Source organism: Girardinichthys multiradiatus, chromosome 11, assembly GCF_021462225.1.
Source record: "Girardinichthys multiradiatus isolate DD_20200921_A chromosome 11, DD_fGirMul_XY1, whole genome shotgun sequence".
Taxonomy (NCBI): Eukaryota; Metazoa; Chordata; class Actinopteri; order Cyprinodontiformes; family Goodeidae; genus Girardinichthys; species Girardinichthys multiradiatus.
Genome location: NC_061804.1, coordinates 511,392 through 533,256, shown reverse-complemented (window position 1 = coordinate 533,256; position 21,865 = coordinate 511,392). Strand labels below are relative to the sequence as shown.

Here is a 21,865-nt window from a genome sequence, read left to right as displayed (position 1 = left end):
TGTGGAGTCTGTCTTTATTAATATTTACAGAAAAACACCAGAACTCAGCTGAATTAGACATGGAACCAGAACAGGTTCAGAGGGAGTGGGGATTAATGTTTGGACTGAGCCAGAGTCTGCAGGGCTGCGGCCACCTGAGCAGCTGACATGTTGTCCACGGAGACGCTCTTCTCCTTCCCAAAATCTGAATACAAACAAAAAAAACATGATATAAGTGGAATGAAACAGAGTGATACCTCCACAGATCCCCTGAACTACAGGGACTTACCATATCGGGCCCAAAGGCGGGCCTGGACTCCAGAACACTCTCGGACCAGGATGGGGAACCCCGGGTTCGCCTTCTTCAGGGTCACGTAGTTCTGCTCCACAAAGTCCCTGAAAGATAGAACCATCAGGGGGCGCTGTGTTAGTAGAAGAGATGTCTGGAGTTTAAACTTTATCAACAAATAGGCGGGTCAGCATCAGTCTGTCAGGTGCTGCAGCTGACTATAGATTCTGCTGCAGTCAGTCAAAAATACTGGATCAGAGCCAATGGAGTACCAAGGATCTGCAGGAGGCCTCTTGACCTCTGACCTGCAGGAAACATGTTATTCAGCCGACGAGGTTCTGCAGAATGAGAAGTTCATCTGAAAAACACCTGAGATCAGCAAACAGCTGATAACTGATATTTATTCAGCAAAGGTGGAAAATTACCAAATGATAACCAGATGTTACTCAGATGATAACCAGATGTTACTCAGATGATAACCAGATGTTACTCAGATGATAACCAGATGTTACTCAGATGATAACCAGATGTTACTCAGATGATAACCAGATGTTACTCAGATGATAACCAGATGTTACTCAGATGATAACCAGATGTTACCTATATGATAACCAGATGTTACTCAGATGATAACCAGATGTTACTCAGATGATAACCAGATGTTACCTATATGATAACCAGATGTTACCCAGATGATAACCAGATGTTACTCAGATGATAACCAGATGTTACTCAGATGATAACCAGATGTTACTCAGATGATAACCAGATGTTACTCAGATGATAACCAGATGTTACCTATATGATAACCAGATGTTACTCAGATGATAACCAGATGTTACTCAGATGATAACCAGATGTTACTCAGATGATAACCAGATGTTACTCAGATGATAACCAGATGTTACTCAGATGATAACCAGATGTTACCTATATGATAACCAGATGTTACTCAGATGATAACAAGATGTTACTCAGATGATAACCAGATGTTACCTATATGATAACCAGATGTTACCCAGATGATAACCAGATGTTACTCAGATGTTACCCAGATGTTACCTATATGATAACCAGATGTTACTCAGATGATAACAAGATGTTACTCAGATGATAACCAGATGTTACCTATATGATAACCAGATGTTACCCAGATGATAACCAGATGTTACTCAGATGATAACCAGATGTTACTCAGATGATAACCAGATGTTACTCAGATGATAACCAGATGTTACTCAGATGATAACCAGATGTTACTCAGATGATAACCAGATGTTACTCAGATGATAACCAGATGTTACTCAGATGATAACCAGATGTTACCTATATGATAACCAGATGTTACTCAGATGATAACCAGATGTTACTCAGATGATAACCAGATGTTACTCAGATGATAACCAGATGTTACTCAGATGATAACCAGATGTTACCTATATGATAACCAGATGTTACTCAGATGATAACAAGATGTTACTCAGATGATAACAAGATGTTACTCAGATGATAACCAGATGTTACCTATATGATAACCAGATGTTACCCAGATGATAACCAGATGTTACTCAGATGATAACCAGATGTTACTCAGATGATAACCAGATGTTGCTCAGATGATAACCAGATGTTACCCAGATGATAACCAGATGTTACCCAGATGATAACCAGATGTTGCTCAGATGATAACCAGATGTTACTCAGATGATAACCAGATGATAACCAGATGTTACCTATATGATAACCAGATGTTACTCAGATGATAACCAGATGTTACTCAGATGATAACCAGATGTTACTCAGATGATAACCAGATGTTACCTATATGATAACCAGATGTTACCCAGATGATAACCAGATGTTACTCAGATGATAACCAGATGTTACCCAGATGATAACCAGATGTTACCTATATGATAACCAGATGTTACCCAGATGATAACCAGATGTTTCTCAGATGATAACCAGATGTTACTCAGATGATAACCAGATGTTACTCAGATGATAACCAGATGTTGCTCAGATGATAACCAGATGTTACTCAGATGATAACCAGATGTTACCCAGATGATAACCAGATGTTACTCAGATGATAACCAGATGTTACCCAGATGATAACCAGATGTTACCTATATGATAACCAGATGTTACCCAGATGATAACCAGATGTTACCCAGATGATAACCAGATGTTACTCAGATGATAACCAGATGGTACTCAGATGATAACCAGATGTTACCCAGATGATAACCAGATGTTACTCAGATGATAACCAGATGGTACTCAGATGATAACCAGATGTTACCCAGATGATAACCAGATGTTACCCAGATGATAACCAGATGTTACCTATATGATAACCAGATGTTACCCAGATGATAACCAGATGTTACCTATATGATAACCAGATGTTACCCAAATGATAACCAGATGTTACCTATACGTTTCCCTTCTCAGTTCTTCCAGCTCGTCTTTCAAAGCTATTCTCTCCACAAATGGCACCCCCTCTTCGTCAGGGTAGATCCCACACCTGGTCCTGGCTGAGGCCACAGAAGTCAGTAGTTTTGTGAGGTCCACATTGAGAACCTACCCACAAGCTCAAACGTGGTCACAGACTAATCTCTGGGCCTTCTTCTTTTATGTTGTAAGTCTCTACTTCCCCACAGTAAAGAAGCCACTCTCTGCTGAGCGTTTTTGAAGTGTGGAGCGAATCCACACCTTAAAATGTAGCTAGTTTTGTCTTTTCCACAGGTGAAATGTTTTGGTCTGGAACAACTCAGAACCACCTACACTGGACACGTATGAACAGTGCAGCATTGGCTCTAAATGACCCTGGAAGACTGCCTGAGTTTCCGATATCAGAGGCAGTAGCGCTCACTGCAGCTGCAGGTGTGGCGTTGGTGATGGTGTTTGGGTGTTGGTTACAGAAAGTAACTCAACACAGTTAGCGGTTGTCAGCCCTAGCAGCTGATTTGTAGCTGTCTGACTGCGAGATCTCACAGCGCTGACGCCCACCCTACCAAGCTTCATTCTTTTTTTACAAACACTGCGGATTCATTCTGCATCTTTACCACCAACAGGCTGCAGCCTTTCCAGCCACTGTTGTTACCAGTTCTCTTCCCACCCACCAGGCAGCACGCTTCTTACCAAACATCTGGAATTATGACCGTCTGGAAGAAGTTACCAAAATGTTTACACTAATGTACATATCTGACAAAACATAGTTTATAATTACACAAGTATTTTTCTTAAAAAGTACAGAAAGAATTTTTAATGCTACCTGAAATCAAATGTGATGCTTTTAGATGACCTGGAGAAACCCTGTTGTTCTCTATGTCTAACCAATGAGCTCCAGGTTCTTCTCATCTACAGACTTCATACCAGAAGCAGCTATGCTGGAACATAAACTGACTGTCTGTGGTTTCTACATAGTCCACCAGAAGAACATCCTGAGTTAATCTTCAGCAGCCAAACACCAGGTTTCTCTCGGATGGTTTACATGAAACAACAGAACTTAAGACTTGGAGACACAGTCCAAGTCCCTCTGAGTTACCGACTGTGAACCTGAACCTGATCCAGTAATCAGTCTTCTCAGTAACAGAATCACAGGTTGTTTGTGTCTCTGCTTCCAGGAAATAGTCTGCTCCCACATTAGCCTTCCTTCAGCTTCCCGCTGCTGTTTAAACTCTTCTGACCCGGTTTATTAAAACCGGGTCAGAAACATTCTGAACTTTTAACTGGTTCAGATGTTCACCCGGTTACCTGCTCAAAGTCTTTATGAAACATATCATCGGTTAATACTGTTTGGACTGAGTGGATCAGTACAAGTACCTCCAAAGTGACAATAAACCGGACCTCAGAACTGGGCTGACCCAGCCGAGGGTGGTGGACACCAACAGTAGCCTCTCTGGAACCAGTGACGTTATCTGGTCCTGGTTCTGATTAATATTTACACCCAGGAGGATGATTCAAACGGCTAGCCCCAGTTAGCTTCTGCTGGAGGGACATTCAAACCATTAAGACCAGTTTCTAAAGCTTCTTAAGGTTTAATTTGCGCAGCTGTTCGCCGGTGTTAGCCTCTGTCTTTCCCTGGACCTTCTATCGGTACGAACCGGAGAAACCTCCGGGCCGCCCCTGCCTCAGAGCCCGGTTCCCCACTCACCTGGCCCCCTGGCTGGCTGCAGAGCTCTGGCAAAGGTGGATGCGGATCTCTCGGATGTTTTTAGCCAAACTGGAGCCCAGATTCCTCACTGCGGCGGCAGCCATCTTGGCTTCTTGTTTGTCAAGGACGACCGTAGAGAGTTTATGCCCTGGGTTTATCCTGGCAGGCTCGTAATATGGGCGATCACCCCTGAGTTTGTCCTTACAGGATTAGACTGTGCAGAGAAATCCAAAGAAATTCACAAGAACTAAAATGAATGTAACTACTTACAATCTGCCCAACTATTTACTACCACGCCCAAATGAAACAGCTTACTGTAGTTAATTTATCTCCTTTTTAAAATCATGGTACAACTACAGAACCTCAACCCAGTCTAGGTTCTTACTTGTGGTCCTTCAGCACTAATCTAAAGATGGATCTCAAACCAGACACAGAACCTCAGGGTACTGACCCCCCTGCCTCCTATAATGTACAAGTCTGCTGTTGGTGCCTAAAATAATCATAACAAATGTTATTTAATTCAAAAACTGGTCAAATAAACATAAGACATTTTAATATGTACACGAGAAACAAAAAATGAATGAAAAGAAGTAGAAAAAGAAAAAATCTGATATAATCTACCCCTTCTCAAAAAATCAATTTACTAAAACTTGATAAACTAAATATGGGCTAACCAACCATACATATACCTCCTTGGAAAAATCATGCAATAACAAAATAAACTATAATCTCATTAATACAGCCCTCCACTAGGTCAATATATATCATTATCTCATAACAACATAATATATTTGGTTATTTTCTTAAAGATAAAAAGGATCTTCTCTCTGAGGTTTGTTTGGACAGATTATTCCACAGATTACTTCCTTAAACAGAAACACAACGTTCCTTCAGACTAGCTCTGACTTAGTTCTTTTAAAAATCTCTGATTGTTTCAGAATATAAATACCTGGTGGGTCAGCAACACAGAAGGCACATGATACATGATTTTATAAGCTGTATGCTTTTCTTTTCTCTGAGCGTTCATACCACCCCATGACATAATGGTGCCCTGGGCGCTCAGCCATGTTGTCCATGTGAAGAACCTCCAAAGCCACCACCAGTTTATTTAAGCAGTAGGTCCAAAAGTTTTATATCATCCACCTCAGTCAAAAGGCGAGTGTTGTTTCTAAACACCTCAGAAATACTTTGACCACACAGATTGGAGACATTTAAGCTACTGAAGACGACTCATTGGACTGTTTATCAGAAATAACCTGCTGGCTTGAAATTGTACCACTAGAAGGAGATCACCTACCATGTAAATTATGACATCCTGAGACTTTAGTTCATAGAAAACTGTAAAGATGCTAAAATTAAGTACAAATAAACCTTCTTACCGCTCAGAATTTATTAGAATCAGAGGAGGAAAGTGGTTCAACAATAAAACTGATGACTATTAATGAGAACTGGAGCGTTTTGATGCTCTGTTTGTTTCAGAGTCTGGAAGCATAAGTTTTACATGTAATATTATGTTAGAGTATTTAATTACATATATTTCAAGATTCTTTGATGTATAAAGTTCTAATGTGTTTATTATGTGAAAGAGTCGCTTCCAGCTCAATGTATTCTGTTTCTAATTATTTCTAACTAAACCCAACATGCCTATTCATACCTGTCAAGTTTTGGATTTGAAAATAAGGGAAATGTTCTGGGGCCCGCTGCGAGCCATCCCACGACCCCAACCAAGCTCCAGTATCCCTTGCATTTTAGCAAGGGATACAGTCTACAATAAGCCTACCTTTGTTGACACTGAATGCTGTGGACATTCCTATGTTATAACAGAGCCTAAATGAAACACAAAAGGGGTTCAAGCACATTTATTTATTTAACACATTTTAAATTGCTTGTCTTTAGGTTAAACATTTACATTTTGTCTTCATTACACATTTTATTTAAATTTCTCATGTTCACTCAGGTGGCTCTCTGGCATTCACTAAAGACTTATTATCCAGATTTGTTACAGACTTTTCATCCTTTAAGACTCGTTTCGATGGAGTGTATTTGTGGCCTGGGCCAGAGTGGTTGATTTTACATGACAGTAAAGCATAAACCGTGCTGTTGTCTAATGACATCCTATTCTCTGTAACAATCTTTCTTACCATACCGAACACTCTTTCAGAACTGGCATTGCTGTGGGGAATGCATAGTAAAGCCTTCATTAATCTTGGCAGCTCACTGAACCTCACATCTTTCCCTACCAGACCCCAGAATCTGTCAGTTTTGTCTTCTTGAGGGAGATGCTTGCTATCTGTCACCTGGTAGTCAATGAGTTCCTCTCAGCCTATCCTCACTCAAGATCAACTGAGGGAAAAGGGCCCCTAGCCTTGCCACTGTAAAGTAAAACAAGTGTTTGACTGAACATTGCAGATCTAAACCATGCAATATTCATTTAATCAATGAGGAACTGACTCTAACATCTACCTGTCCCTGGAGTAATGTCAAGGCGAGCAGCAGGGTCCAGCACTTTCATGTCCTTCAGGAGTGGATGGTCAAGAGGAAAGCAGGAGAACATTTTCTGAAGCACTGCTTCATAGAATCTTCTCACAGATCTACAACAGCATAAGAGTAAACAAAAAACACTACAGCCTATAATCTCATACTGTGAAAAGATGATATAATTAAATAACTGCTGGGTAATAAAAACTGAAAGATTTTCTTCTCCGCTGACACAGGGAGCTCTTTCCTTGCCATGAATGCCTTTGTTTCTGCTCCTATAAAGAGCTCTTCATCAGCCAGCTGATGTCCTTCTCCATACTCCACCTCCTTGAGAGGTACACCCATGATGGCCCCGGCTGGTATGAGGAACCCCAGGATCCTCTTGATCAGCCTGTAGATCTCCTCTTCAAGTCTGTGAATCTGCACGGCCTCCGACTGAAGAAAATATAATTGGTCACACTGTAATAAAAAGGCTACAATAAGTACAACCATATTTAATTCATCCAATATGATTGACACCCACCTGGAAGACAATATTAAATTCATATAAAGGCTTAAGGGCACTCAGGAACATGAAGTAAGCCTTCACGATTGGATCACGCAGATGGCTTGCTAGATCGCGCACTTTGGCACTCCTCTCCACCTCCTCCTGACTGTTAAAGTAGGCCTACAGTACATATGGACACAGGGTGGCAATTCATGGTTAAAATGGAAATCTAGCATAGTTAACTGTGTATATATCTGCTGGAGTTACCATCCTTACCTGTAGTGCATCCCACTGGTTCAACACTCTCTGGATGCAGGTTAGCAGACTCAGCCATCTGGTGCTGCAGTACCTGAGGAGCTTCAGGTGGTCTGAATCAGTGAAATCTACAAACCTTTTGTAGAGTTCACATCTTTTTGCACTGAAAGATAGAAAAATGTTTATAAGAATATTAACTGCAGACCTAGAAAAAATAGAAGTCCTATTTAATTTATTTGCATCTACCTTTTATCAAAGTGGGTGTATATCCCCACCAGGATGTCTTCCACCGGTACCTGGGCTGCTCTGATGCCACAGCCAGTGGCCAGCTGTGCCAGGTGGCAGATGCAGCTGAGGTCCTGGACGTGGGGCTGGTTCTGTTTCAGTCTGCTGATAATAGAGTTGTGTCTGCCTTTCATGACGCTCGCATTATCAGAGTTAAAGGCTATCAGGTTCTCCCCTGGGATGCCTCTTTTTCTATGGATAACAGAAAGAAATGCCATAAAACGACTTAGACAAAACGTATGGTTATAATTACATGCAAACTATTACACACGTCAACAACACAGTGCAGTTCCCTTACCTTAGTGCTTCACTCAGTTTTTCATACAGATTTTCTGCATTTCCCACGTTGCATAGAGGCATCTCCATGAATCTTGTAACGACCTGCAGAGTGGCCTCATCGTAGAGTCTAGTTAGGATGACGAATTCTTTATTTCCTTTTCTGTTGTTCGATTCGTCGCACATCACAGAAAATGGCTGAGATCGGCATGTTTTGGCCAACTCGTCATCTAGCTCTGTTGCTATGGCACCTGTTGAGAGAGCCCAGTAATTAAAATTAGTTAACCATTACCCTACAATATGCATACGGGACATTATTAAATAGTCATATGCATAAACAATACTCATACTTAATTTGACTCAGCTTACCTTTGATGAGTTGGGTAGCCTTGGTTTTTCCCGCCGAGAATTTCCGTGCGATAGCAGAGTCCGGGAACATTTCAGCTACACACTTATTGAAGTCATCACAGAAGTTGAAAGCAACATTGTTTTTGGCACACAGCATTGCCATTTTAACCTCCGCATTTATGACCTGGTCTGCCTCGGTGGTATTTCTAGTCACAAATGTTGACATTGCCTGGGCCTGTTTCTGTGCCTCTAGCCAGCGCTTGTGCTTGGTCGATTTTTCATGCTGACTGATGTCGTTCCTTCCCCCGTGGGAGACACTAAAATCGCAGTTACAAATCTTACAGAACGCATGACTGTGCCCCATCCTGCTCTTCTTTAGAAAATAAAATTCGCTGTCCCATTTTTCAAGATATTTGCACGATGTCTTTCTTTTTCTGGCAGGAATGCCTTCCCTTTCGTCACATCTATCCATTTCTCTCCTCTGTTGTTCCAGGTTTGTTCCCGCCGTCGGCACTAATATCGCGACAACTGCCACCCAGGCTACTGCAGGTGGCAGTTCTCGCGAGGCTAGTGACAGAATTCAGAGAAAGAAGCAGAGGAATGTTTTTTTATTATTATATTGTAATACGGGAGATTTACGGGAGAATACTAATACGGGAGGATGGCGGGAAAGAGGTTAAAATACAGTAGTTTCCCAGCCAAAACGGGAGACTTGACAGCTATGTGCCTATTATGATAATGACAGGTTTCTAGGCTTGCCTTCTTTCACCTCCAGAATATTGCCACAATTAGAAATATCCTATCCAGGTTTACTGGTGGTTCCTAGAGTCTCTAGAAGTAGAATGGGAGGCAGATCCTTTAGTTATCAGGCTCCTCTCCTGTGGAACCAGCTCCCAGTTTTAGTCCGTGAGGCAGACACCCTGTCTACTTTTAAGGCTAGGCTTAAAACTTTCCTTTTTGATAAAGCTTATAGTTAGAGTGACTTAGATTATCCTGAGCTATCTCTGTAGTTATGCTGCTGGAGGACATAATGACCACTTTCATCCTCTCTGCTACATTCCAATTAGAATAATAAACTGAATCTGACTGTTCGATTGTTAGGATTAACTGGAATGTATGAACCTCACTGGGAATCTGGATGATTGATTAAACTGACTAAAAGTGACTTGAGACGACATGTGTTGTGAATTGGCGCTATAGAAATAAAACTGAATTAAATCGAAAAAACGCTTGGTTTCAGTGGTTTCTCAGGTCACCATGGAAACACCAGGCAGGTAAACCAACACTGTCTCTAAGAAGGAACATTAGATGGATTAAAATGAGTAACCGAGGATCTTGCTCCAAGGTCAGAGCGTCAAGCTCAGATATAACCAAAACCCCAAGAACTTCATCTCAGACTCTACAGGCTTCAGTTAGCAAGTTAAAAATTACAGGTCATGACAGGACAGTTAGAAAAACACTGAACCAGTCCATCTGTTTGGATGGTTGAAGGAGAAATTCTCTTTCCTCTAAAAACCAGATAGCATCAGCACTTAAAGGCAGACCTTAGTCGGCTATACTGTGAGCAGCATGGACATTGCGCTCACATAGTTGAGCGTACCAATGTCCTGTATTTCTGCTGATAAATTCCTACATTTCCCACACTTTCTGCCATGTAGCTTTGGAAAAACAAAAAGAAAAGAAGGTGGTGTTAAAGGCCATTAAACCAGACTAGTAGGGGCGTGGTGCTGATGGTGTAGGGGTTAAGCGCACGACCATATGCAGAGGGTACAGTCCTCGAAGCGGCTGTCCCGGGTTCGAGTACCGGACCCGGTGACCTTTGCTGAATGTCTCCCCCTCTATCTAATCCTCTTTCCTGTCTACCTACTGCCAAAAATAAAGGCCTCCAGTGCCGAAAAAAACCAAAAAAAAAACAGACTAGGGAGGAAGAGGAATAGACATGTTTACACGAGGCAGAGTGGCCGTGACGCTGTGCCTACTCTCGACCAATGTGTCATAGAAAATCAGTTTGATGTGGGAACTTTTTCCCGCCAATCAGATTATTTTGTGGCACCGCGTACGCGGTCGTAAACATTGAGCTTTCTATGTCCAACAGACGTCCAGGGAGTCAAGTGTGGACGACCATGTCTTGTCCTATACAGTTGAGTCCAGAATGCCAGCGGTGAGTTTAACCGTGAGTGAAGCTCAGAACCCTTAGAATAGTTTTTATCTCCATGCGTTGGAACTCTGGACATGATCTTCTAACTCAAACCAGGAACAAACATCAACGTTGGTTCAACATAACAGCGTCTTCACTGTTCTTCACTGGATCAACTGAAGAAACACTGAATCACTAAGATAATATTCAGTTGCAGAACCACTGGTTCTGAGAACTGTTTCATATCTGTGCTACATGGAGTCGACCCGGTTCTGGCTCCTGTGAACAGGTGTTCTGGCCCATTCCACATTTCTCTGCATTTGTTGGTTTTGCCTCAGAAACAGCAGTTGTGATGTCACCCCACAAGATTTCAGTCGGATCACGGTCCGGGCCCTCCAGAACTTTGGTTTTGTTGGTCTAGAACCAGGATGCAGCTCGCTTACTGATGTGTTTGGGTCGTTGTCTTGTTGACTCAGTTCTTCAGCATCAGGCAACATGACCTGTCTCTATGACGCTGACCCATGATTCCATGTCTGTGATAAACAGACCCGACACAACAGGAACAGAACCGTCCCCACATCATGATGCTTGAACCACCGTGCTTCACTGTCTTCAGAGTGGACACAGTTCAGTGTTTGGAGGTCATCTGATGAACTGTCTGCAGCTCTTGGACCCAAAGAGAACAATCTGACCTTCATGAGGTCCACTAAATATTTCTCCATGTCTCCTCAGGCCAGTTGACGTGTTCTTTGGCAAACTGGATCCTCTTCAGCACGTTCTTTAACCATGGGACTTTATGGGGCTTCTTGCTGATAGATTAGCTTCAAACAGATGTCTTCTATTTGTCTCAGTCTTCATCGTTACCTTCAGATCTTCTCTGATCACCCTGGAGATGATCATTGGCTGAGTCTCTGTCATTCTGGTTGTTCTTCATCCACTCCAGCGGTAGTCTCTGGTTTTCTTCCACGTCTCTCTGGGTTTGCTTCCATTTTAGAGCCTTGGAGATCATTTTACTGAGCAGTCTATCATTCTCTGCACTTCTTTATACGTTTTACCCTCTCCACTCAATGTCCTAATCAAAGTAGGCTGTTCTTCTGAACAATGTCTGAAACAACCCATTTCTGTCAGGTTTTCAGAGAGAAATACATGTTCAACATGTGCTGGAGTCATCTTTAGATGAGCGCCACCTGATGGACTCCTGGTTCTTCACAGAACGAAGGACCTCAGTAACTGAACTTCACACCGCTATTATTTAGAACAATCCTCTTTCAATAAATGATTCACTTACACTCAGGAGCCTGGAGATAATGAGTGGTGGTTCTATTGGTTTTCTGGGACTCTACTACACCTACTGGTGAATACTTTGCCATGTGGTGATTGTGGTTTCTACCAAGAACAGTGACTGATCTAGTTGGTCTAGTTGGACTTTATTATTTTGAACACAACTGTTGGTTAGCAGAGCTGCATCTGAAAGAAGAACAAGACTTCTGGGACAATGTCCTCTGGACAGATGAGGCTAAAATAGAGATGTTTGACCATGATGAACAGAACCATGTTGGAGAAAACCAAACACAGCAGAAAACACATCATACAGATTGTTAGGCATGGTTCTGGAGCGATAATGGTTTGGGCCTTGCAGTCACTGACTAGACCATGAACTCCAAAATATTCGAGAGTCAAATGTGAGTCCATCTGACAGCTGAAGCTTGGTCCAAACTGGGTCATCAACAGGACCATGAACACAACAGCAGATCTACAGAGAATGGGTGAAAAAGAAAGGAATCAAGATAGTGCAATAGTCCTGTCACAATCTGTGTTGTGCTACTTTGTGTGTGTGTGTGTGTGTGTGTGTGTGCGTGTGTGTGTGTGTCTTTCCGTCTTCCCGGACAGGCTTTGCTGGTGGACGTGGTGTGCAGACGCAGTCTGTATCCAATTTTGGCTGGAGTGTTTTTAAGCAGCTGCAGGACAAGCATTCTTTGCCTGATGCTCCAGTTTCCAAGTACATGGTTGAAAGTTTGTAAGTCTTTGTGCAAACATTGCAGTAATCTAAGCCCGTGTTTTTTGCTGCTCTCAGGTCGTGTGGATCACAACTCTGGATTCACTTCCTTCACCTTCGGACAGAAAAACCCTGGAACCCAGCTACCAGCTGCTTCTGCAAGCTCCAACTATCCTCCAGCCTGCCCGCTCTCCAACTTTACTGGAAGCACACCTTCTGACCCTCTGGATTGCTGCCCACGGATTGTGCCCCAAGAACCCTCCCTTTAGATCATCTACCAGGAGATCACAAGCCCGAGAGTGGACTAGATGACCAGAGAACGCATCCTTTGGGAGAATTAAAAGGACAGTTTTGCCTCTTGAGATAATTCAACTTTTGAAACTTACCTGTGTCCTAGAGTGATTCTGCATGTGGGTCAGGGAGATCAGTTCTAATATGACAGGTCCAGTCAAAGTCCAAATCTCAACCTGATCCAAATGCTGAGGTTGGACCTTTGAAGACTTGAGCAGAAATGAATGTCTGCAAACCTCAACAAGCTGCACCAAATCTAAAAATATAGACAAGATGGAGGTTGGATTTTGAATGAAGTTGTGTTAACAGGTCAGTGGAGATAATGTGATGTAAAACCCAACAGTCTGCTGAATAACACTGAAATGAGAGATAAAATGGAAAATACCAGGTTCTGGTCACACCAGAGAGTCATTAAAGATGAACAGACTCTGGATCAGGGACAATCTGAGGGTTTAGGAGTCAGACACGATGTGATCTGATCCAAATGTGCATGAGTCACTATATGTGACATCAGCAGCTGGATGAGACTTTGCTTTATTTAAAAACAGGATTATTTGGTATAGACAACATAATTACAAAACCCGAACAGACCCGAAGTTTTCTGCAGTCCAGGCTCTGGTCTTTCACGCTTGACAGATTAACTTTGGTTTAAAGCTCAGTAGACATAAAGATGAAGGATTTATTGTCAGTTTTTTTTCTCACTCAGTTTATTGGGCTTAGCGCTTAGATTAAGGAGCTCAACAGCAGAAAGAACAAAACCGGTTCAATCTCTCCTGTCCCTAGTTCTCACTCTGGTCCGGTGGACCTCTGTCAGGAGGTTCCGTCTCGTTCTGGTCCGATTCAGCAGTCTGAGGAGGTCTTGCAGCCGTCTCTCCTTTAGAAGTTGCTCAATGCGTTTGTTCTGAGTCCGTTCGTGGAAAGGCAGCATCCTTGGAACAAAGACGTTCTGCTGTTCTCTAGTGGTGTTGCTGTCCGCTCCAACAATCCGGTACGGAACCTCATTCACAGAGTTGTTCTCCTTCTTCGAGACAGGTACTGAAGGTGGTGCTGCTGATGGTGTGGTGGTGATGGTGTGTTCAGTGGACATTGCTATGGGGAACTCTGGGAGATCAGATGTTCTGAGTGGTGCCGGTGTTTGGTTTGGATTAAGCGTAACTAAGGGCACTGGGGGAGATTTTCTGTTTGATAAAAACACCTGAGTGGTTTTTCTTGGACACCTTGTAGTAGTTGCAGTGGCTGTCGTACCAGCTGTGATACCGGCTGTAGTAGTGGTAATAGCAGTGGTAGTTGGAACAGGAGGCGGTGTCTCAGAGAGTGGCGGAGCGTTGTCATACGCCAGAAACTCGTTGTAATCACTGTACTCCACGTAGACGAAGTCGGTGCTGCTCTTGCTGGTGGGGGGCCGTGTGCTGGTGACTTCATTGGGGACATAACTAACCCATGAGGTAGACGTGGTCCCTGACATCGTTTCAGTCAACTCCCAGGAACTAAAAGACGAAAGCAAAAGCATTTTAGATTGATTTGTACTGGGTAGGCAAAGGAGAGAAGGACTCAAATTCTCAGACTCTGGTCATTAAAAAAAAAAAAAAATCAAGCTTTGACAACAGAGTTCATGTCTGTCTGTCCGTCTATATCAATATACATTATTCCATAGTATGAAGCCATTTAAATCTTTTCCACATCTGTGAAAAAATGAAAAATAATAATCAAACTGTTTCCAGCTGAATTCTTGCACCATTATTGATTGAACCTGTTGCAGATATTTCATACAAACATGAAGCAGACCTGCTGAAAGCACCCTAACACCATCATTAAAGACAGCTCATTTATCACTTCTGTTCATTTGGTACCAGCTGTTGCTGGTCAGAACATTTTGATCCGGTCTCAGGGGGTCTTAGCATTAATTTTGTGTAGCTGTGTATTCCATCTTTTAAGACGGTTCTGTTTTTACAACTTGGAAAGTTCTGTCATGTCTGACCTGTTTGTGGGACTCAAGTTGCTGAAGTTACTAAAGTTGCTGTAATTGCTGGAGTTGCTGAAACCATCATAGTTGCTGACGCTTGTCTCGTTGCAGGACTTGCAGCACATCTGTCTGTATCCGGGGATGGAGCAGTACCGGCTCAACGTTTCCATCCGGCAAAACACAGAGCGGTCACCACGGCAACGCTGCCCTGAAGACACAGATGGATTAGATGATCTTAAAAGTAAAATTAAACTATTGAACCTCTGGTTATAGATCACATTGGGCCTCTCAACAATACTGCACAATGCAATTTATCTCCAATGTTTGTTGTCTGTGAAACCAGGAAGTTCTGTAAGACAACCAACATCTTTAAAGACCTGCTCCTCTGTAGGCTGTTGGACAATGCCAAACTTAGCCTGACCCACAGGGACATACAGAGCAATCAGTTCAGGTCAAAGTGATGGACCCAAACTCAAGACCTTAAAGTATTAACACCCAACCCAACTATAGAGCTAATGCTTCAAAGGTCCAGTTGGATGTTTTCATGGTTCTGACTGGTTTTGTTGTTGGCATATTGAGAAAAGATCAGCAAGATATTAGTAATGTTTGACTGGTCCAAATATTTACTAAGAGATAAATCAGAAGGTTCTAATGGAAACACAACAGGAAGCTGAATGTTTTACTGGGAGATGTCTGTGGAGCCAGGAAGTTTGGGTTGGATCTGGAAAGCCACAGGATGATGGCGTTCTTCTGATCTCCTGAAGGAAGGAAACACACAAAGCAGAGCAGTTAACAGTTTACCATTGGCTCCAATAAAGAAATATAATGATTGGTGGATGCCTACCGTTGCAGGGCGGGGCCTGACAAGACCGCGTTGCTATTGGCTGAGGATCGCTGCAGTTTCCAGCTGAACCTTCAGGATTTAAACACGCAACCTGACGGTCCTGAGTCCCATTTCCACAGGAGACTGAACACTGGGCAAACATTTGTAATAATTAGACTCTAATTGGACCACCTGACTACACCTAATAAACCTTCTGTAGTTAAAATTGTTTGAGGAAGCAGTAAACAGAGCTGACCCATGTACCTAAGCACCATCATTGCAACATTGTGTGCAATGTGGGCAATATCACAGTAGTAAAAGACTAGTTTATGCAATATTGTGTAGAACTACTTTATTTAATTTCCTTCTGCATGCAAAGAACATATTCGGCCGGTTGGATGGACCTAAGCCTAAAAGCCTGAAGGCTAAACCCGACATGCCTATTATGATAATGACAGGTTTCTAGGCTTGCCTTCTTTCACCTCCAGAATATTGCCACAATTAGAAATATCCTATCCAGGTTTACTGGAGTCTCTAGAAGTAGAATGGGAGGCAGATCCTTTAGTTATCAGGCTCCTCTCCTGTGGAACCAGCTCCCAGTTTTAGTCCGTGAGGCAGACACCCTGTCTACTTTTAAGGCTAGGCTTAAAACATTCCTTTTTGATAAAGCTTATAGTTAGAGTGGCTTAGTTTATCCTGAGTTATCTCTGTAGTTATGCTGCTATAGGCTTAGGCTGCTGGAGGACATAATGACCACTTTCACCCTCTCTGCTACATTCTCATACTACTCTCTAATTCTGCATTATTTGCTGTTATTTCAGCTTTTAACTTTGTTCTCTCTTTTCTCTTCCTAGAAGCTACACCTGGCCTGGTTCTATGTCTACCTGTGACACCTTTCTGGAGAGGGGAATCGTCCAAGCTTCTGCTGGCAACAACTTAATGTTCACCTTCTACAGATGATCCACATAGCCCTGTCTTTTAGTGTTTAACCCTTTCTCTCTCCTAGACATGGTTACTGACTGAGCTTCTACTGTAACTAACTCTATGTGCTCTCTTTCAGACTCTAACCTTGAAAACTGGATCAGAGTTTATCTGTTCTTTCTTTCTAGATGAAACGACTAAAGGAGCTACATCCATTAACATTTACTTTTCCTTCCCATAGAAAGTACTCCTGGATCAGTGCTTCTTTGTTCTCTTTGTGTCTCTGCTCTGTTCTCTCAAACCTCCAGTCGGTCGTGGCAGATGGCCGCTCACACTGAGCCTGGTTCTGGTTCTGCTGGAGGTTTCTTCCTGTTAAAAGGGAGTTTTTCCTCTCCACTGTCGCTACATGCATGCTCAGTATGAGGGATTGCTGCAAAGTCAACACCAGTGACTGTCCACTGTCTCTACATGCTCATCCAGGAGGAGTGAATGCTGCAAGTCACTGACTGGATGCAATCTGCTGGGTTTCCTTAGATAGAAAAACTTTTTATCCAATTTGAATAAATAACTGAATCTGACTGAACTGTTCAATGGTTACGATTAATTGGAATGTATGAACCTGACCTTTGTGAAGAACCTTGAGACGACATGTGTTGTGAATTGGCGCTATATAAATAAACTGAATTGAATATTAAACATAGTCCAGAAATAAAGAGAAAAAAATTAGCTTCAAGATAAACTGAGTCTATATCAGGAAAGAATATGAAGGCTGTATAAATGGAAGGTTGTTCCCAAGAGAAACATACATCTTAGTTAAAGAGAACAGTGTTAAAGGCTGTCAAAAAAGGAACATTTAAACATAGACCAAAAAGAAGGAAGAGACAGGAAGTTTGACCTCAAAAGAAATTGAATTTTGGTATTAAAAAGAAGAGAAAGGAAGCTGGAGATGTGTAGTTCACAGAGAATCACGTCAGACGTAATCCACAAGTCGGTGACTCCTGGATGCCTGTAACTATCTCCTTACAGGTGTCCAAGGCCCGGGTCTCCACGCTGCAGGGCAGGGAAAGCGGTTGCATGGCTGTTTGGATTCTGGCCGGTCGTCAGTGCAGAGTTTGCTGTTAACTGAGCGCTGCTGTTTCCCACTGCTGGATTCCTGCTGGCAGCTCACCCAACGCCGCTGCCACCCAGTCAGACCACAGGAGGCACTGCAGGCCTCCCAGTCTCCATTCACCCACCTGGTGGTTGGGACAAGATTCCAAAGTTAAAATGAATCTGCTGCTTTCTGACTGGATGACTCTGGTGTAATCATGTTGTGTTTCCATGGCAGTCTGCGTGAGTTACCGTAGAGATCTGCAGCTTTCGGTGTTGCACTTGCGGCTGATGGGTCTGGGTTTATTGATGTCGGAGCAGTCTATTCTCTCAACCATTTTCCCGTCAGCCTTCCTCCTGCAGCCAAACCGGGTGTACTGCGTCCCTGCAACAGAATTTGACATTGAGTCCATCGCAGGTGGGTTACTGGATACTGGGAGCCTGTGAGCTAGTAGATACCTCCACCACAGGGTTTGGAGCAGTGAGACCATTTCTTCAGAGCCCACTCATAGAGAAGGGCTTCTTCCTGAACCATGTTGGACTCAAGCGAAGAACGGATATGATCTTGTATGATGTACTTATAAGACACTGTCACCTTGGAATCCAGGTGAGAACGGACCTGAAGAACAGAAGGAAGGAAAAGGTTCACTCTGGTGGACCTTCTATCCAGAAACATTGACAATACTGTGTCTTTTCTTCAAGTGACTGACCATGAGTATGACTCCATACTTCAGTGGCCCATTGGTCTGAAGGGACTCCTGCTCACCAGTCTTATTGTATTCCCAGACCACACCCTTCTCAATCACCACTCGGCTTTCAGGAATCTCATGTTCATCATTGAGAAAGAGGTGATCCGTCTCCTGGTTCTTTACAGCTGCAACATAAAACTCTGGATCAAGATAGTTTGTGAACCAACAATGAACACAAGGTCTTGGTTTCTATACTCCTCTTACCCAGAACATGAGGGGTCCCCTTAAACTCCTGGATCGTGAGGCGCCTGGCTCCTTTGGGAATTTCCAACATCTTCAGGTAACCTACAGCATATTGTCAAAAATCAGTCAATTAAGGCAATTATTCAGACATCACTGGATAACCATCTGTAATTCTGTCATAACATTATGACCATAGACTTCATTAGGGCTCCGAAGGCCTGCTTTGGTCCTGATACAGTCTCAATTCAATTTAACTCTGTTTTATTTCTATAGCAACAAATCACAACACATATAAAGATTTAAACAGATTTAAAGTCAGGTTCATTCATTCCATATAATCCTAAATATCAAACAATCAGATTCAGTTATTTATTCAAACTGGTTAAAAAGTTTTTCTATCTAAGGAAACCCAGCAGATTGCATCCAGTCAGTGACTTGCAGCATTCACTCCTCCTGGATGAGCATGTAGAGACAGTGGACAGTCACTGGCGTTGACTTTGCAGCAATCCCTCATACTGAGCATGCATGTAGCGACAGTGGAGAGGAAAAACTCCCTTTTAACAGGAAGAAACCTCCAGCAGAACCAGAACCAGGCTCAGTGTGAGCGGCCATCTGCCATGACCGACTGGAGGTTTGAGAGAACAGAGCAGAGACACAAAGAGAACAAAGAAGCACTGATCCAGGAGTACTTTCTATGGGAAGGAAAAGTAAATGTTAATGGATGTAGCTCCTTTAGTCGTTTCATCTAGAAAGAAAGAACAGATAAACTCTGATCCAGTTTTCAAGGTTAGAGTCTGAAAGAGACAACATAGAGTTAGTTACAGTAGAAGCTCAGTCAGTAGCCATGTCTAGGAGAGAGAAAGGGTTAAACACTGAAAGACAGGGTCATGTGGATCATCTGTAGAAGGTGAGCATTAAGTTGTTGGCAGCAGCAGCTCAGCTGATGTGTCCCTCCAAGAAGGTGCCACAGCTAACCACACAGCCAGACCAGGTGTAGCTTCTAGGAAGAGAAAAGAGAGAACATAAAGTTAGAAGCTGAAATAACAGCAAATAAAGCAAAACTGGAGAGTAGTATGAGAATGTAGCGAAGAGGGTGAAAGTGGTCATTATGTCCTCCAGCAGCCTAAGCCTTTAGCAGCATAACTACAGAGATAGTTCAGGATAAACTAAGCCACTCTAACTATAAGCTTTATCAAAAAGGAAAGTTTTAAGCCTAGCCTTAAAAGTAGACAGGGTGTCTGCCTCACGGACTAAAACTGGGAGCTGGTTCCACAGGAGAGGAGCCTGATAACTAAAAGATCTGCCTCCCATTCTACTTCTAGAGACTAGGAACCACCAGTAAACCTGCAGTCTGAGAACAAAGTGCTCTGTTAGGAACATATGGACCAATCAGATCTCTGATGTATGATGGAGCTAGATCATTAAGGGCTTTATATGTGAGGAGGAGAATTTTAAATTCTATTCTGGATTTAACAGGGAGGCAATGAAGGGAAGCTAAAATAGGAGAAATATGATCTCTCTTTTTAATTTTCATCAGAACTCTTGCTGCAGCATTTTGAATCAGCTGAAGGCTTTTAACTGCATTTTGTGGACATCCTGATAGTAAAGAATTACAATAGTCCAGCCTTGAAGTAACAAATGCATGGACTAGTTTTTCAGCGTCACTCCTAGACAGGATATTTCTAATTTTGGCAATGTTCTGGAGGTGAAAGAAGGAAATCCTAGAAACCTGTTTAATATGGGATTTAAATGACATGTCCTAGTCAAAGTTAACACCAAGGTTTTTTACTTTATTATCAGAGGTCAATTTAATGCCATCCAGGTTAAGTGATTGACTAAGCAGTTTCTTTTTCAGCATCTGGTCCAAACCAGAATCTTTACCTTTCTAGAGGAAAAGTAAAGATTCTGTTCCCAACACCTGCTTTTCTAGAACTGAAAGCTGGTGTTTATTTTAATCATCACTGAGGATATTTACATCATCATAAGAGCATAAATAGAATAAAAGCAGCAGTAGAAGAACTTACGAAGGGAGATGTAACCTTGCTGAAGACTGCAAGAGATAAAACTAAATAATAAGGTGGTGATGACAAATAATTTTTTTTATCTTTGCACATTCAAGAGGCCCCTTCACTGTCCATTTTTAAAACCTGTTCAAAAACATACTATTACTCCCTGGCCTTCAACCCAACTTTTATAGGTTTTGATTTTATTTGTTTTATTGTTTGGTTTTTATTATGTTTGTATTGAGTTTTTAAGTTATTTACATTGTTGTGTGTTTAGCTATGTTATTTAATCTGATGTTTTTTCTCTTATTTATCCCCAATGTTCAGCACTTTGTTTCAGCTGTGGCTCATGTTGAAGCGCTTTATGAATAAAGTTGATGATGATGATGATGATGATGATGAAAACCATCCAGAGCAAGTCCATGTTCAGACCTAAAGTAAAAACAAGGTCCAGAGGGTGTCCTTCAGTATGAGCAGACCAACCCCAAGCTGGCTAAGAGTAAAAGTGTGGATCACACTGAAACCTCTTAGTAAAGAGGTCAGAGCCATCAGTGCCTGGCCAGGACCAGCCTGGACAGCTTCAGACTGGATGAGAGAAAGTCACTTAAATCCTTTGTGGTGAAGGCCTGGTCTGGATGGTGAGTTCTTCAAGATACCGTTGAAGCCTTTCATCAAGGGATTACATCCTGCTGGAAGATGCCACTGCTATCTGACTACTGGTGCCTGTCAGCAGCAGTAGGCTGGACGTAAGGTTTCCTTGCAGAATATTGTCCAAAGTATCACACTGCCACAACTGGGTTACTTTTCTTTAATGGTGCCTTGTCCTCCCCAAGTAACACATGAACATGGGCCTGAGCAGCCATATGATGCAACAGAAAACATGATCAATCAGATTGGACCACCTCCTTCCATTTGTGATGCTCACACAATCTGTAGGAGTTTTAGATGTTGGACATGGGTCATGATGGACACCCTGACTGGTCTGCTGCTCCAACCAGAACATTTCAGAACCACAGTTTGAGGTAGAGATGCTTTCCTTTAGACCCCGATCATCGTTCACCTGATCTTTGGTTGTCTCTGACCCTGTCTCCAGCTTTCAGGTTTTCCTTGGGCCACTTTTTTAGGTCCTTACTGCCAACCAAAGATTTTAC

The 21,865-nt window shown here is 42.5% G+C and overlaps 3 protein-coding genes across 3 annotated transcripts in view; all 3 read right to left on the bottom strand.

Moving 5' to 3' along the window:
* Positions 1 to 4,791, bottom strand: ndufa2 (NADH:ubiquinone oxidoreductase subunit A2). Its single transcript, XM_047378579.1, has 3 exons — positions 4,431 to 4,791; positions 269 to 375; positions 1 to 184 (listed from the first exon to the last, which is right to left on the bottom strand). Exons 1-3 carry the CDS (start codon positions 4,532 to 4,534, stop codon positions 93 to 95), a joined length of 303 nt encoding a protein of 100 aa, XP_047234535.1. The 5' UTR covers positions 4,535 to 4,791; the 3' UTR covers positions 1 to 92.
* A 1,527-nt stretch (positions 4,792 to 6,318) lies between these two features.
* Positions 6,319 to 9,443, bottom strand: LOC124876706. Its single transcript, XM_047379681.1, has 6 exons — positions 8,581 to 9,443; positions 8,234 to 8,462; positions 7,897 to 8,127; positions 7,672 to 7,813; positions 7,432 to 7,575; positions 6,319 to 7,343 (listed from the first exon to the last, which is right to left on the bottom strand). The coding sequence occupies exons 1-6, from the start codon at positions 9,029 to 9,031 to the stop codon at positions 7,059 to 7,061; spliced, it is 1,482 nt and encodes a 493-aa protein (XP_047235637.1). The 5' UTR covers positions 9,032 to 9,443; the 3' UTR covers positions 6,319 to 7,058.
* Positions 9,444 to 13,454: 4,011 nt separating this feature from the next.
* LOC124876446 (A disintegrin and metalloproteinase with thrombospondin motifs 2-like) overlaps positions 13,455 to 21,865 on the bottom strand; it is a 41,771-nt gene continuing 33,360 nt past the window's right edge. The window contains exons 17-25 of the mRNA XM_047379226.1: positions 18,733 to 18,813; positions 18,490 to 18,653; positions 18,239 to 18,398; positions 18,032 to 18,164; positions 17,715 to 17,925; positions 15,791 to 15,920; positions 15,630 to 15,704; positions 14,962 to 15,154; positions 13,455 to 14,470 (exon numbers count right to left, since the gene is read on the bottom strand). Of these exons, the coding sequence (XP_047235182.1) occupies positions 13,747 to 14,470; positions 14,962 to 15,154; positions 15,630 to 15,704; positions 15,791 to 15,920; positions 17,715 to 17,925; positions 18,032 to 18,164; positions 18,239 to 18,398; positions 18,490 to 18,653; positions 18,733 to 18,813 (1,871 nt within the window). The 3' untranslated portion in view covers positions 13,455 to 13,746. The remainder of the gene's footprint in view (positions 14,471 to 14,961; positions 15,155 to 15,629; positions 15,705 to 15,790; positions 15,921 to 17,714; positions 17,926 to 18,031; positions 18,165 to 18,238; positions 18,399 to 18,489; positions 18,654 to 18,732; positions 18,814 to 21,865) is intronic.